Consider the following 14,173-nt stretch of genomic DNA (forward strand, 5'->3'; position numbering starts at 1 on the left):
ACAGTGGGTCTGACAGCGCGCCGATAGGTCACAAAGACCAATTACCGGTCAGGTCATTCGCCAACGCAAGCATGAATCACGAATTTAGTTTCCCGGGATGATGAACATGCATTTCCGAAAGTTTACCTCTACTACTTCTATGTCCGTGCACGGTGTCGATCAAAGTGGCGCCCAGCTGCAGGAAGCTCAGTTATTCTGATTCGAACAGCCCTTGCTTCAGATCTTCAGGACGGGACACCGTACATGGAGCTGTCAGATTGATACTATCTACGCAAAGTCTTAATGGGGTCTCGCGATCGTTCCCAGTGATGTCTCGAGCTAATAATTGGTCCGTCGGCCGTGGTTGATCTTCAGAGGCGTCTGTGCATGTGTGGTATATGAGTATACCCGAAGTAGAGTTGTCCAATTATGCGGGTCCCGGACCACCATCCAACAAGCCGGATCTTCTCTCCATATCTTCCGTACTGTTGGGTTGGTCTGCAGAAGCCAATAGTGACCCGGGAAAGAGGTTTGCCGTGCATTTCCGGATACCACTGGGAAAGTGCTCCTGCGTCTTGCATCCTGTATGTGCGGCATTAATTGTTAAGCGAACTAAGCAAAGAAGGCTAATACAGCCTGGCATGGAGCAATGATTGCCCTATGCAAACCTCGACTGGTCACAGTGTCTACTCGTATGTCACTTCCTGGACGCTCTTCAAGGTGCATACGAGTGAAATGGATTTATCAGATCAAGGAGACCAAGGGCACTGCGGTTCATAGAATACACGCCCTATAAACATGCATATAACTAGGGAGCTACTCTGCGCCATGTCCATCTCCTACCATTACAGAAGCCAAGGCCCCGGTTTTCAGATTCTTTGCAATGGACCCAAGCAAAACCCCAGCGGCACCTCCTCCACCTGGTGTGACGCCCAACTTTACCAATCCATCGGGCTCCGAGTACGAGATTTACTCCATTAGTATCGCCTTGTGTGCAACGGCGAGTCTTGTCTTGCTTGCCCGCTTATATACTCGGGCCTATGTTCTGCGTGTCTTTGGTCTGGATGATGGTACGTCTTTACGAGTCCTTATAGTGAACGGATGTATTGACGTGCGCCCTCAGTCTGTTGTATTCTCGGACAGATTTGCGCATGAATCTTCGCAGCCTTGAGCATTGCCAGTACGTTATCCTCAACTCCATTGCCTACCCGGCAGCTAACGTAATGAATAAGATATCAAAAATGGCTACGGTGTACACATCTGGGACCTGCATCTGGACAATCTCACCCCATTCAAGAAGGTACGTTGTCCCTTTACTTGCCCACCAACCTTGCGAGAGCCTACATCACTAATTTAATAACAACGGTTACAGTACGACATTGCAGAAGAAGATGTCTACGCTCTAGGCGTCTGGTTCGTCAAGACCTCTATCCTACTTTTCTACCTCCGACTCAGCCCCGACAAGCGCTTCCGGCAGATGACCTACGCCATCATGATCTTCGTCGCTGTATACAGTCTCCTCAGTATTCTCCTTTTCACCTTGGGATGTAAACCTGTCGCTGCGACGTGGGATGTCTCCCTTATGAGCGAGGCCAAGTGTATCGACCAGATGGCGTTCGTCTACGCCAATGCTGCATTCAATATATTCTCCGATGTTATCACCTTGATCCTACCGATCAAGCTATGTTGGACTTTGCAGACGAGCTTGAAGCAGAAATTCCTGCTACTGGTTGTATTGACTATGGGTTCCTTGTACGTTTTCTCCCTCAATTAAACCCTTTACGATATTTGTTGCTTTATTAACGTGTTTGGGCTTCTTCAGTGCCTGCGTCGTTGCCATAATCCGAATCGTGACCATGATGCCCTTCATCCACAGCAACGACTTTACATGGTTCAAGGTGACAATTGCAAAATGGTGGTATGTTCTACACTCCTACAGACCATATAGCAATAATACATGTTATTAACAAGCCTTACAAAAGTATGGTCGAAATAAACGTTGGTATAATCTGCGCGTGCCTTCCAATCCTGCGACCCATCATAGTTCAGACCTTCCCACGTCTCTTCAGCAGCTACCACCACGGTGGCAATAATTACACTCCTGCTAGCGACGACAGCTATGGACTGGACTCGTCCAGTAAGAAAAGGAGAGTCATTTCTTGGAACCATCTGACCACGATTGGGAACACTCAATTAACGACTACCAACCGTGGGGGGGACTGTGATTCGGAAAGTGTTCAGGCGATTGTTATGAATAACAAAAATGAACATGAAGCTGAACAGCAAGGTTCTTGCTGATTTCAGTGACATGGGATAGCCTCTTGAACAAGCAAAAGTGTATTAGGAGTCTTCATGTTAGTAATAATAGTAATAATACATACTGGGAGAACGTATCATAGAGCAATCATCTTCCTGTCTCCAATGGGAAGTTTCTCTAACCCACCTCATTAAGGCCCTGCTTTCCACGCCCTATGGTCGTATGTACTAGCTACTTGGCTATGCTATACTAAGATTACAAAACAGGGCTTCAATGACCGCACTATTCATGTATCACCGGTATTGTTACGCAATTTTAGATGGAGACTCTGCTCCATATTGATTTAGGAATGAATGTATCAATAAGATGTGTTTTTGACCATCGATACAAATTTATGGTCGTTGGCGCTGTTGAGCTCGACCACATGTGGCGGGGATGCGATACGATACGAAATCACACTATCACAGTGTTAACTTGACTATATCCTTCCCCATTCTGGGATTTCTGACACTGATCTACTAGACGGATCCACGAGTGGGTGGGTAGGTAAGGTATTGATATTTAACCGGGTGTCGACCCCTCACCAACACGAAGCTGGCGCCATTCCATTACCAATACTCTTCTCACTCATGTCTTCCTTTACACATCTTCCCGGTGAACTGATTCTCAGCATCGCAGATCATCTCGATTATTCCCCGGATATAAACCATCTCTCTCAAACATGCCGTCATTTGTATAATATCCTTAACCCGTACCTCTACGCGCGCAATGTCCACTTTTGGTGTGGGAGAGGACTTTGGCGCGCTGTGGAATTAGGAAGTGAATCCGCAGTCCTCAAGTTGATTGCACACGGGGCCAACAAGGACCAGTGGACCTAGGGCACGCCCGAGAGAAGACAGAGGGAGAAGGAGGAGAGGAGGTGGAATAGAAGGAATGGTGTGGGGTCGAGTAGACTTTTCGTCGATTCGAGCAATTCTTCCTCGTCGTCATCTTCGGATGAATTTTGCTCTCTTCCGTCTCATTCGGAGTCTGGGAATGATGATGGTGAAGAAGAAGAGTCTGAGTCATCGGAGTCGGAGTCGGGATCGGAGAGATGGCAACGCTCAGGACGCACTTATCCCGTGGACGATAGTGACTCTGATGATTCAAAATTAGGGAAATGCACTTTCATGGGTAATTTGAAGAGACAGCGAAGAATGGCAGCCCGGTACTCAAAACCACCTCCAAACGACCAGTTACTATACACAAATGAACCTCGAACACCATTGTACGTAAGGTACTAGACTAGATGATATTTTAGGGCTGATCTCTCAGTCTGCTTTGCAACATTTACTATCTACTTTTCCACCCTAAGACAGTCTCTCCGACCAAAGTCAAAGGGGACCGTTGGGGATTCCCCAGATTCCCCAGATTCCCCATACCCCAATCTCTTCGAGGGCTCGTGCGCTGGACGCCTAAGTGGTGACCGACAACAGAAGCGTAGACCACATACATGATGCTTAGTGTCCACCTGAACTATGGATCAGCTCTCTGCACAGGCGGACTCTATCGTCATTCGTATTCTGAAGAAAGAAGCTTCCAGTAGCACTGTTCCAGTACACGAGTACAGTGAGCTGCAGCTTTTGAAAAAAAAAAAAAAAAAAAAAAAAAACCCAGATTATTAACTTGATTGTTATGGGCGGATCCAGTTTCTGGACCATGGCTATAGATCCCCGAAAAGTCCCCGGACTGTATTTTATACTAACATCATGATGTTTTTCGGAGATACGAGTCGGGAGAATTGAGCATCCAAAAGTCTCCGAGTTATTTGCCTGCTCTTGCTTGTAATTCGCTATAAAGGATACGTCCATCGTAAGTAACTGTAGTCTCAGATCAACCATTTGAGAAAAGAAAGACTCTTATTCATTATATTCAATCATGTCTATCCCCCAAACCACAACCGCCTGGAATGTGTACGGATCCGGCCCTGGCGCTGGGACCAGTGCCCTACAACTGAACAATAACCAGAAAGTGCCTCAATTGAGCCCCGAGGACGTCCTGGCGAAGCTCCGTGCCGGCTCGCTGAACTACCGTGACCTTGTCAGTATGTTGAGCCCCTAAGCAATTATCATGGTTTCGAAACGCTAACATCACTTCAGTCTGCAAGGGCACATATCCTCGCGTCGTTGAGGATGGCGTTGTCCCCGGTAGCGATGGATCCGGCGTCTCAAGATTCAAGAAAGGAGGCTGGGTCATAACGGCCTTTTATCAGAATTTCTTCGGCAGGCCGGCTCCCACCGATGCCAATTTTGAGAAAGCCTTGGGTGGCTCGGCGGACGGCACGTTCCGCGAATTCGGCGTCTTCGACAAACAGGGTCTCCTGCCCATGCCGCGCAACCTTAGCGTCTCGAGGGATCGACTCTCTCATGTGCCGCCCTTACAGCATGGAACAGTCTCAACGGTCTCCAAACCCTCCACGCAGGAGACTGCGTCCTTACCCAGGGTACCGGTGGTATCTCTATCTTCGCCTTGCAATTCGCCGTGGCCACAGGTGCCACGGTCATCGCGACTACATCCTCCGACACCAAAGCCAAGAAGCTAAAGGAACTTGGCGCACACCACGTCATCAACTACTGCTTAGAGCCCAACTGGGGAGCCAAGGCCAAGGAGCTCTCCCCCCCAGGGCCTCGGCTGCAACCGCGTCATTGAAGTCGGTGGTCCCAGCACCATCAAGCAATCGTTGGAGGCTATTGTGCCTGGTGGTCACATTGCTGTTATTGAGTTCTTGACGGGGATGGAGAAGTGTGAGGGTCATCCGTCGTTCTTGGAGCTGTTTTCTCGTATGTGTGTTGTGCGTGGTATTGAGGTTGGGAGTCGGACTCATTTCGAGGAGATGATCCGTGCTATTAAGGTGAATAATATTCATCCGGTTCTTGATTATACGGTCTTCCCTCTGCAGCAGCTGCAGGCGATTTTCCAGTATCAGTATGAGCAGAAGCACTTTGGGAAGTTTGTGGCTAGCATTCCGTCAATTCAATAGTTTTGTCTGGCATCTGGTACTGTTACATAATACTACGTGAAAAGTCCATGTACAGTGGAAGCGGTTACTATATGTACTAGCGAAAATAAGATTCCTTGTTTACTAGAAGGTACACCAATCAGAACATAGCACTAGCCGAGCATGTAGACTCATGCTATCCAACAGCCAAAATAGGAGCTCGGGGTACATTGCCAACAAAGCATAGCGTGCGCTCCATGAAATAAATGTCTTCTTGCTGTTTTCACTTTCTTTTCACCCAGTCCCTGCTTCATGGAAATGGTCCTGTACCTTTCCATTGCTTTCGTGAGTACAAGCGAAGCGGGCTCCCAAGAGTCTTCCAATGTTTCACCAGCATCAGCGCTTCTTTGAATGACAATGCAGTTGTCACGACTGTTTTGGTGCTCGCCAAGTCAAGCAACCATGCCATATTCGAGTCAGATGCGCTTTAGTGTCATGTCCTCCCATTTCCATCCAGAAGAGAGTGTATCGTGGCAAATCTGTAGACCCCAGCGGTCAGCGCAACTTGTGTGCTCTCTCAATGAAGCTCGCATTGATTCGGTGCGACAGATTTGGTGTTTATGTTCATTTTGCCGTCAATATGTTGTGGGTCTCGCTTCATTAGAAAAGGGCTGTCATCGCAGACCACTTCGGTTGTAGTGGAGGGTAAAAGCACGTTGCACAACTCCGCGTGAGTCCTGTACAAGATACACATTTAGACCTGTGGATAATTAGCATTGTTCTCATGTAAAAGGGCTGAATACATACTCTAGGGTCCTCTCGTTGTCAGTGACGCCCACGTAGACTATTATATGGGCGTCCCTTTCTCTCCTTTTTTTCAAAATCATATCCTTCCTCTGTCGTGGTGTTTGCAGTATCGTGTCGTGACTCCTGTCCAGTTTTGTACGGTTTAAAATGGACGTTGAAGCCCTTAGCCTAACCCAGGGAGCACACCAGCGAAGCCATTAAGCGGTTGGGGTCTCCAAATGGTAATCCCGTCTATATTTGCTTGGCTTGGGGACTGTTGTCAGTAATTTCACCTGAATAGTCGTCGGTGACTGGCAAAACTTTCTGGGAGCGTCAACTCGCAAGATGGTCGTCCACCGTTTCGGTTTTCACTGCGGGTGGTCTAGCTCTCTGGGGCAAAATAAAGAATTAGCAGATCTAAAATATAAACTAGGTAATTACGAAGCAAACTTACTTCAGGCTCTTGTACGATTTAGGATTTCGGACATTTTGTCGAAGTAACCCTCATTTTGAATGAAACAAGCCCTTGCTATGAGGCTATAGTTGAGAGATACTCTAGTGCATCTAAACTATATTGTTTTGTTTATTGATAGAGTTGTCATTAAAGATGCCATTCATCTAGACACCAGCGTTGGATATATTGATAGGTCGGTCGAAAGGTGCAGTGGCCCGTCCCAAAGTAATGGAGGTCTTTTCTGCCTACGGCCAGTAGTGAATGTCTTGATGCCATCCACCGGATGATGCGTCTCTAAAACCACTCTCGAGTTCAGTTCTTTGGGAAGCTCTTATGAGGGCCCGACATACAACGCGATTTCGAAGATAAAAGGAAATCTGCGTTCGCTGAGAGGTGACATGCTTATCGAGTATTACACGAACTATTGTGGAAAACAGAGGACCTGAAGCCCCTCGCCCTGTGCTCTCCGGGCCTCCCTATTCGCCTCGATTGGCCAAAAATGCAAGCGAGCGTCAGGTCCTAGCTCTTACTGCCCCCAGAACGCACAAAGAGGAGTACCTCTGAATGCAGAAAAAAGATATGGCAATAAACTGGATACACGTAGCAACGACACTAACGTTTACCGTCCCTGCAGTCCATCCGCATACAGTAGTAATCATCGGTAAATAGTATTCCTTATACAACCATAAAATAAAATAAATGAAATATAGGGTCCGAATCCTCATGAACAGTGCTGAAGCTTACTAGTATTCCAGCTCCTACCGATGATCTACATGGGTGGCTACCTGCCATACATATTCCATTCCAAATCCTGGCCGGGCTCGGGGTTGGTTTAGTTTAGTCGATCTACAAGTATTTGGGTTTGAAAGAGGCAAAAAAAGCCAGCACATTATCAGTAACTATATGCACAGCTACTTCTATGCACGGGGTGCTAGCGTAGGAGTGCTAGCTAGGTAATTAGAGGATGGATAGGGTATGGTCCGAACATTCCGAGGAAATAACATGCATCTAGCCAGTCAGCCATGATCAGATAGATAGGATTTGGTTTCATGCTATTATTCGTGCATAGGGTGGAGTATGGTGGCGAGCAATCACTAGATATTCCAGCGTCGCAGTGTGTGCCAGCATACTATGTATACCACCGAGCTACTCCGAATATTGTAGAATAGTGCTCCATCCAGTTTTAAATAGTCATCGCCGGCGTATAGATCATCTCAACGGAGTACTCCGTACAGAGTAAATAGTAGAACTGGCCCACGGATCCATAACGGTATTCCAAATCTTTAACTCTGCGTAAAAAATACTTCCGGAAGTAACGACTCGCCAACGAGGTGCGAGTAGGGTCGGTGAGTTATGATGAACAGTGCGTCTGAACGTGTCTCACGAAATCAGAAACTTTGTTAAATTAAAAAAAAAATAAAAAATAAAAAAAAATAAACAAATAAATAAAAAGTAACTTGATAAGGTTACTATCGCCGTACAGAGTACGGCATAGAGTACAGAGTACGGCAGATACGTACGGAGCGCAAGTGTTGCATCCACCCTGCGTACTCTGTCGAACAGACTTAAAAAGGAAAGAAAAGTGTGTTCCGGTGGGGTCAGAGCAAAAGCAAAGCCGATCTGTTTGAGGATGGCTGCGTTTGACGGCGATTAACCAACGGTATCGTTCTTATATTTGAAATTGGTGAAATTGGACCAAGCGACGACCTGTCAAATTCCCAACGATTATCATTGCCTTTTGCTGGAGAACAGAACGCGGTGTGTATGGAGCACGGTGGCTGGTTGAAACCGTAAGATCGGAGTCGCCGGGTGGTTAGTGAAGAGCAATCTAATCCGTACGCCGTGCTCATACCGGCTCAAAGTCACCCGAGATCTTTCGAAACACATGGCGATAGTGTGGTTATCAGAACTGATTGTTCAAGTATCTATGTTGGTTCCTTGTTTGTTTGTTCCTGCGACTGTGATTGCAGATTCCGCTGCACTCGGTGGCTCCACAACGGGAAATAAATTAAGATGTCGAGCCCACTTCGGTTAGCCTGACGGGGTTGTCAAACTTTGTTTCTACAGAGTATCCATCTGCCGGTAAAGAGAGCAGAGAACAAGGCAACACGGATTCACTCCGTACTCCGTACAGACCCCATAACCTCACAAGAAGCCGAAATTGCAAACTCAACGAGCAATATGGCAATGTCTTTTCCCCGAAAAAGGTCCGTGAGAGCTAAAACCTGGCGCGGAACCCACAAAATGTTAGAGATCATAAAGCCAAGAAGTGAAAGGTCGATTGATCAACTGCTGGTGGTGGGGCGAGAAGCAGAATCATCCCAGACAGAAGACGAGAATGCAATTTCACCGCCCGCCCACCTTGACGGATATGGAATCTTGCAGATAGCCGAAGTGTCGCATTCAGTGGGAGGGGAAAGGTTCGTCAAAAAAATATGTTGTTGGATTTCTGGAAAACCCGACTACAGTTCCGGTCCATGCAAGAGTAGCCAGGGTTCACCCAATGACATGATACCCGATCGTCAAAGCATTGTCCCAACGGAGAGCCAGGACCAATCCGGGGGGTCTCTCTTGTAACTTCCTGGTGATCTGTGAGTTTTAGATATTAGAAATTCAAATTTGGTCTTTAGGGGAAGGCCAAAACGGAAAATTATTATCAATCGCGATGGTAGTCAGCTCAGAAAAGCAACTATATGGTACTCTGGAATAACCGTACATGGTACGGAGTATGTCCAAGGTGATTAACTTTGGTGGTCAAAAAACGTAGCGTCCTTTTCTGCGGGGTTTTCTTCTGCATTAAAACAATAGTGTATTGTTAGGTTAATGTTGATTGTTGCGAGCATATTGTCGTATATTGCTCGGTAGGCAAGTCCCAGCAGTTTGAGTGCTCAGGTCGCATTCATGTCCGTGTCGGGTTAATCTCAGCTCTTCGTCCTGCGTAGTATTCCCTTTCCGGACGCAAGCAGATCCAGGCTTGAACCGACGACAGGGGCTGCATCGTGGTGGGTAATTCCGCACTGACCAATCGCGGATGCCGTTTCAGACGGAGAGTTGATTCATGACAAAACCAAGGTTAACTGCATGGTGGGATGTACCGGAACTGTGTGTATGGACTGATAAGAGGCCTCCGTATACATACTCTTATGGCATAAGTAGCACAGGGGCCACTGGTTCGCCGCAGACATGACCTATCGCCGAGGATTATTATATGTCACCCGACACAATTTGATGGATGCGAGGTGTGATAATTGATTGTGATGGGGTAGATCGACGTTCTCCATGACGCTGGGATGGATCGTTTTGACTGGGTCGACTGACAGACCAAGAGCCTATCACAAATCAACGTTTCTTTTTCGCCGTCTCCCCCTGCACCGCCGTTCCAAAATGGGCGGTTCTCTATTTAATGTTTGACATATTGTGGGCAGGGCCTTTTTGGAATACGTGTGTCCCGTATTTTCTCGTGCAGGAGGCAGACCTTGTGATGAGCGCTTCTCATTAGCTGAATGCAGCTGCTCGTCATACTCATCCAACGGGAACTTCCGAGTCATCAAACGAGCTTCTGTCGGTGACATGACAGGTTTGTTTGTGGTAGTTGATGCGTGATCGATATGGATAGATTGAGTACCATCGAGACAGCCTCTGTGCAAGTCCTGGTTGTAATAGATCGAAGCTAGAGTGAAGATCTCCCGACTCACCCTTGTGGAATAAGGCCGTCTCGAACTGGTCGTTCTCCTTTTGCGAATATAAATACCACGACCCCGTAGATGTCTCGTCGATTAAGCTCATCAATCTGAAGAGGTGCGACAGTATTGCGAACCCTCCATACTCGATCATCCACTCTCTGGCCAATCCAACTGCTTTCAATTATTCCGTTCAGCCTCTTCGAGTCAGGTTCCGACATCTTGATTCGTTCCTCTTCACTCATCCTCAAACACCCGTTAATAAACCCACAACCATCATAATGCCGGTAAGTACATGGCAATAATACCGATCGTCCCGAGCCGTGTTAACCCTGCAACCCAGATGCCCGGTGTCCGTTGCCCGAGCTGCCAAACCGGTGGCAAAGAAATCTGGGTGATCCCAGGGAAGAACTGCCATGTTTGCGGGACGGCATGTTGAAACGACCGAACTAGGTATTTTCACCGATTCGAAGAGCAAGTGAACCTGAAGCTAATACCCGAGAAGTCAGCTTTCTTTCGAGCAACGTCACTTGATCTGAGGATATTGATCATTCACGATCTCAAACACAAAACCACCTGCTTCACGGCAGGCCATATACACGAATCTCGGCTTCTTCTCGACTGTTTCTTTTCTGTTCTGCAAATGAAAGGCGCACATGGCTCTGGAAAATGGGAATGGATTGGGAAAAACAGGCTTGAGGCGCTGGTGGTTCTTTGCACTCCGGAAAGATGAAGAAAGGACCCTTCCTCTGCCTGGTCCCAGGGCACATCCTCGATCTCGAATCTTGATCAGGAAGAATAGGACACAGGAGGATCCGACAAGGGACCCGAGGGATGAAGATGATAATGGCGACCGGTAAGAAACATCGGCACTGTGGTAATATACACTCTGAGAGTGATAGTAATAGTCGAATACGACGATTAATCAAAGACCAACTTGAGGCTCTGTGTAGGTCTTCCTAATCGGGAAGGCACGTGCTCTGCTACTCACCTAAGCTCAACGCGACCTTTGATCTCCGTTCTAAACAGATCTCCCACCTCTCCAGTTCTCCAACAAAACCATATATTCTCTACTCTGAATCCTGCCAATATTTTCAAACTTTAGCCTGTGATTGGCCAATAGCACATCTACGCGATTACTAATTCATCGACGTCATCGTTCTTCTCCACGCGATATCTTGCTGACAAACACCCTGTTCTAAGTCTGAATACAGACCGAGTGGATACAGACAGAAGGAGCAGTATATACAAGCTGACATTTGATTGCCATCCGCACAGAGAGCGCAAAATGACTGACACATACCCCATTGGAACCCGTGACGAGTGCGAACGTCTAGTTCGTCAATGGGGATTCCAGCACGTCTTTACCTGGTCTGACGGAAGGTATGTCACCTTTTACTCTCGCTATAACAAACCCATGCTAATACAAGAATGTCCAGCAACGCTTACTACTCCCCTCACACCCACGGCGACGTAACGACACACCTTGTCCGTCACGGTACGTTCACCGTCAACTATCCAGAAGACAATGCCAATGGGGAAATGAGAAAGGAGACATTCGGACCCGGAGCTAGGATCGATGTATCGGCTGGGAAACTACATGAAGTTTGGATTGGACCGGAGGGATGTGAGTATGTGATTGGAGAGTAGGATGTTTGACACCCTGGTGGTATCACGATGAAATGATTGCATTTGGAATATCCAAGCATACTGGATATCTCTGGTATTAATTGTCTCTCTTGTGCTTTTAATTGTTATCTATATATAACTGCCGCCCTGCAACACCGATCCAAGCCAGCTGGATCTTCGTTTTTTGTTTTTCTTTTGGTCTTTTGGATTGCTCTAATGAGAAAACCGGAAGTCGAGCCGCTTGTTTCCAGCATCTGGGTTCGCCAGCAGATATGCCTTTCTCTCTTCACTCGACATGGCATTCCATTTGGTCTCGTTGCTTCTGCAATACTGGTCAGTACTTGGAGTCTTGCTAGCAAGGCTCTCAGGGTTACTAACTTGTTACGCCAGACATAATAGTACTTGGCAAAGACAAACAGGAATGCGCTGAATGCAGCAATCGCAATAAGGACCTTGTTACCCCTGCGATATAACGGCTTATCGTCGTCGCGATAGATCTGCCACCAATTAGCATTTCGCCTGTCCCCTACTGCGAGTGGGGAAGCTTACGTTGTTGGAAATGATGCTTGACGCCTGAACAGTCATGTTATACATAGCCGTTGCGACTGTTCGTGTCCGGACGGATCCTGCATTTCTTGATGCGATGGCGACAATGATAGCGTGTACATACGGCGCACCAATCAGAAGAATCAAGTCCACCCATCGACCCCAAGTGTTGGCATCAGCAGGGAGAACCTCGAGGGTGATCAACAACGCCAAACACCACACTTCACAGACAACACCCAGAAGCATGCGCTGGTTGAATCGCTCCGAAATCCATGTAATAACCAGCAGATTGACGATGAATATAACGTATGCCGGGATGGTAAGCAAGTTCGTCTCGAACGTTCCGAAACCGAGACTCTTGAGCTGCAAGGTAATATAGTTGGTTGCGGGCGTGTTGGGAATGCCCCAAATGAAACCAAGTGCATAAATCGGCCAAAGGTCATAGTCGCAAAGTGCACGCCAAAGCATCTTAGGCGTCAAGGCTTGTCGGTTGTGCATGCTTCCCTTACTGGGGTCGTCGCGGAGGACACGGTTGACCATAATCTTTTCCTCGCGCTCGTTGAACCAGCCATCCTTTCCGCGGAAGCCACCCTTTGTCTGTGTCGGTCCTGCGGGCATCCAGAACATGGCGACGATTCCAATGAGACCGGTGAGCAGGCCTTCGAAAGCAAACAGGTATCGCCATCCGCCGGTGCCGTCGCTCTGTCGAACATGCAGGAATCCAAAGGCGAGGAATGCACCGACAATGGATGTTCCCTGGTAGGAAACCCAGAAGTAACTCAGTCGGATTGGCAGCTCTCTGGACTTGTACCAGAAAGAGAGGAACAAGATCGTGTCGGGGATACTGGAAGTCAAAGTCAGCAAAGCTACTGGCATGACTGGTAGTGCAAGTTCACTCACAATCCACCCTCAATCAGACCCAGAAGAGCGCGACAGATGAAATAACCGGTTCGATTCTTGATGAATGCCTGGAAAGCAGCGATAAAACTCCACATGACCATTTGGATCGGAATCCAGCGATCCGGTCCGAACTTCTTGGACAACAATTGCGACGGCAACTCTGCGAAAAGGAAAACGAGGAAGAAGATTGTTTGGCCGGTGTTATAGTCGTTGGTGTTCATGCCCAAGTCCTCGAGCATGTTATCCGACATCGCCTGGACGATGTTTCCTCGATCAAGCTGGAGCGCGAAGAAAGTAACGCATGCGAAAGTACAAACTCGGATGTCGATCTATTTCCATCAGCATCGGGTGCGCATCATCGAACAAAAGAGGGTCATACCTTCCGAATGAGACTCTTCTCTTCGTCTTCTCCCCATTGGAAGTAAGGATCCCATCGGTGTATCCCTTCGTATGTCGAAATGGGTCTGTAGATTTCCGGACTCTCGGTGGTATCGAATGCGCAGTCGTCAGGAACCTTTCCCTGTCCAAGTCCCAGTCGCTCCTCGTCCGACAAAGACGTCGAGGATGCTGTGACTGTCGCATCGTGAGGAGACTTCGAGTCATAGGACTCCTGACCTGTCGCAGGCGTCTTTGCGTCCTCGGTGGCCATTTTGAATAAAGCCTTGGCTCTGGCGAAACTGGTTGTGTTACTCGAGGAAACATCAAAGTCAAGGGAACTGCAGCTTATAAGAGCTGCACGACAGACATCTCGCACGGTCAAGGAAAAAGAAAAACTCCCATCACGCAATATCTAGGCAAGACCGATGGATTCATCTGTCAAGCGCACTACATACCCAGGTGGATAACTGTCACCTCGTGGTTTTTTCTATCTTGGAACGCAACAACCCGATTGAGCTTGTTCCAGGCCCCGATAAACTCGACCGTTCGTACACCTAACACTCCTTTGTCCACAAAATAACCCGGAT

General features: G+C 47.7%; 5 protein-coding genes across 5 annotated transcripts; 4 read left to right on the forward strand and 1 right to left on the reverse strand.

Annotated features, from left to right (window-relative positions):
• Positions 1-841: 841 nt before the first annotated feature.
• On the forward strand, positions 842-2,277 carry ASPGLDRAFT_58105 (putative integral membrane protein (Pth11); the record flags this gene model as incomplete). Its single annotated transcript, XM_022548296.1, has 5 exons — positions 842-1,049; positions 1,212-1,279; positions 1,352-1,731; positions 1,802-1,897; positions 1,962-2,277. Exons 1-5 carry the CDS (start codon positions 863-865, stop codon positions 2,275-2,277), a joined length of 1,047 nt encoding a protein of 348 aa, XP_022401118.1. The 5' UTR covers positions 842-862.
• Positions 2,278-3,004: 727 nt separating this feature from the next.
• On the forward strand, positions 3,005-3,732 carry ASPGLDRAFT_25863 (uncharacterized protein; the record flags this gene model as incomplete). The annotated part of the gene is made up of 3 exons (XM_022543515.1): positions 3,005-3,019; positions 3,115-3,503; positions 3,537-3,732. 3 exons carry the CDS (start codon positions 3,005-3,007, stop codon positions 3,730-3,732), a joined length of 600 nt encoding a protein of 199 aa, XP_022401119.1.
• Positions 3,733-4,153: 421 nt separating this feature from the next.
• ASPGLDRAFT_66649 (zinc-dependent alcohol dehydrogenase family protein) lies at positions 4,154-5,255 on the forward strand (the record flags this gene model as incomplete). The annotated part of the gene is made up of 4 exons (XM_022549046.1): positions 4,154-4,319; positions 4,375-4,574; positions 4,619-4,837; positions 4,899-5,255. The coding sequence occupies 4 exons, from the start codon at positions 4,154-4,156 to the stop codon at positions 5,253-5,255; spliced, it is 942 nt and encodes a 313-aa protein (XP_022401120.1).
• Positions 5,256-11,421: 6,166 nt separating this feature from the next.
• ASPGLDRAFT_126610 (uncharacterized protein) lies at positions 11,422-11,783 on the forward strand (the record flags this gene model as incomplete). The annotated part of the gene is made up of 2 exons (XM_022540653.1): positions 11,422-11,516; positions 11,573-11,783. 2 exons carry the CDS (start codon positions 11,422-11,424, stop codon positions 11,781-11,783), a joined length of 306 nt encoding a protein of 101 aa, XP_022401121.1.
• Positions 11,729-13,922, reverse strand: ASPGLDRAFT_47304 (putative transporter). Its single transcript, XM_022546641.1, has 5 exons — positions 13,588-13,922; positions 13,209-13,537; positions 12,312-13,152; positions 12,141-12,259; positions 11,729-12,084 (listed from the first exon to the last, which is right to left on the reverse strand). The coding sequence occupies exons 1-5, from the start codon at positions 13,855-13,857 to the stop codon at positions 11,976-11,978; spliced, it is 1,668 nt and encodes a 555-aa protein (XP_022401122.1). The 5' UTR covers positions 13,858-13,922; the 3' UTR covers positions 11,729-11,975.
• Between the last annotated feature and the right edge of the window lie 251 nt (positions 13,923-14,173).

Source organism: Aspergillus glaucus (assembly GCF_001890805.1).
Source record: "Aspergillus glaucus CBS 516.65 unplaced genomic scaffold ASPGLscaffold_10, whole genome shotgun sequence".
Lineage (NCBI taxonomy): Eukaryota > Fungi > Ascomycota > Eurotiomycetes > Eurotiales > Aspergillaceae > Aspergillus > Aspergillus glaucus.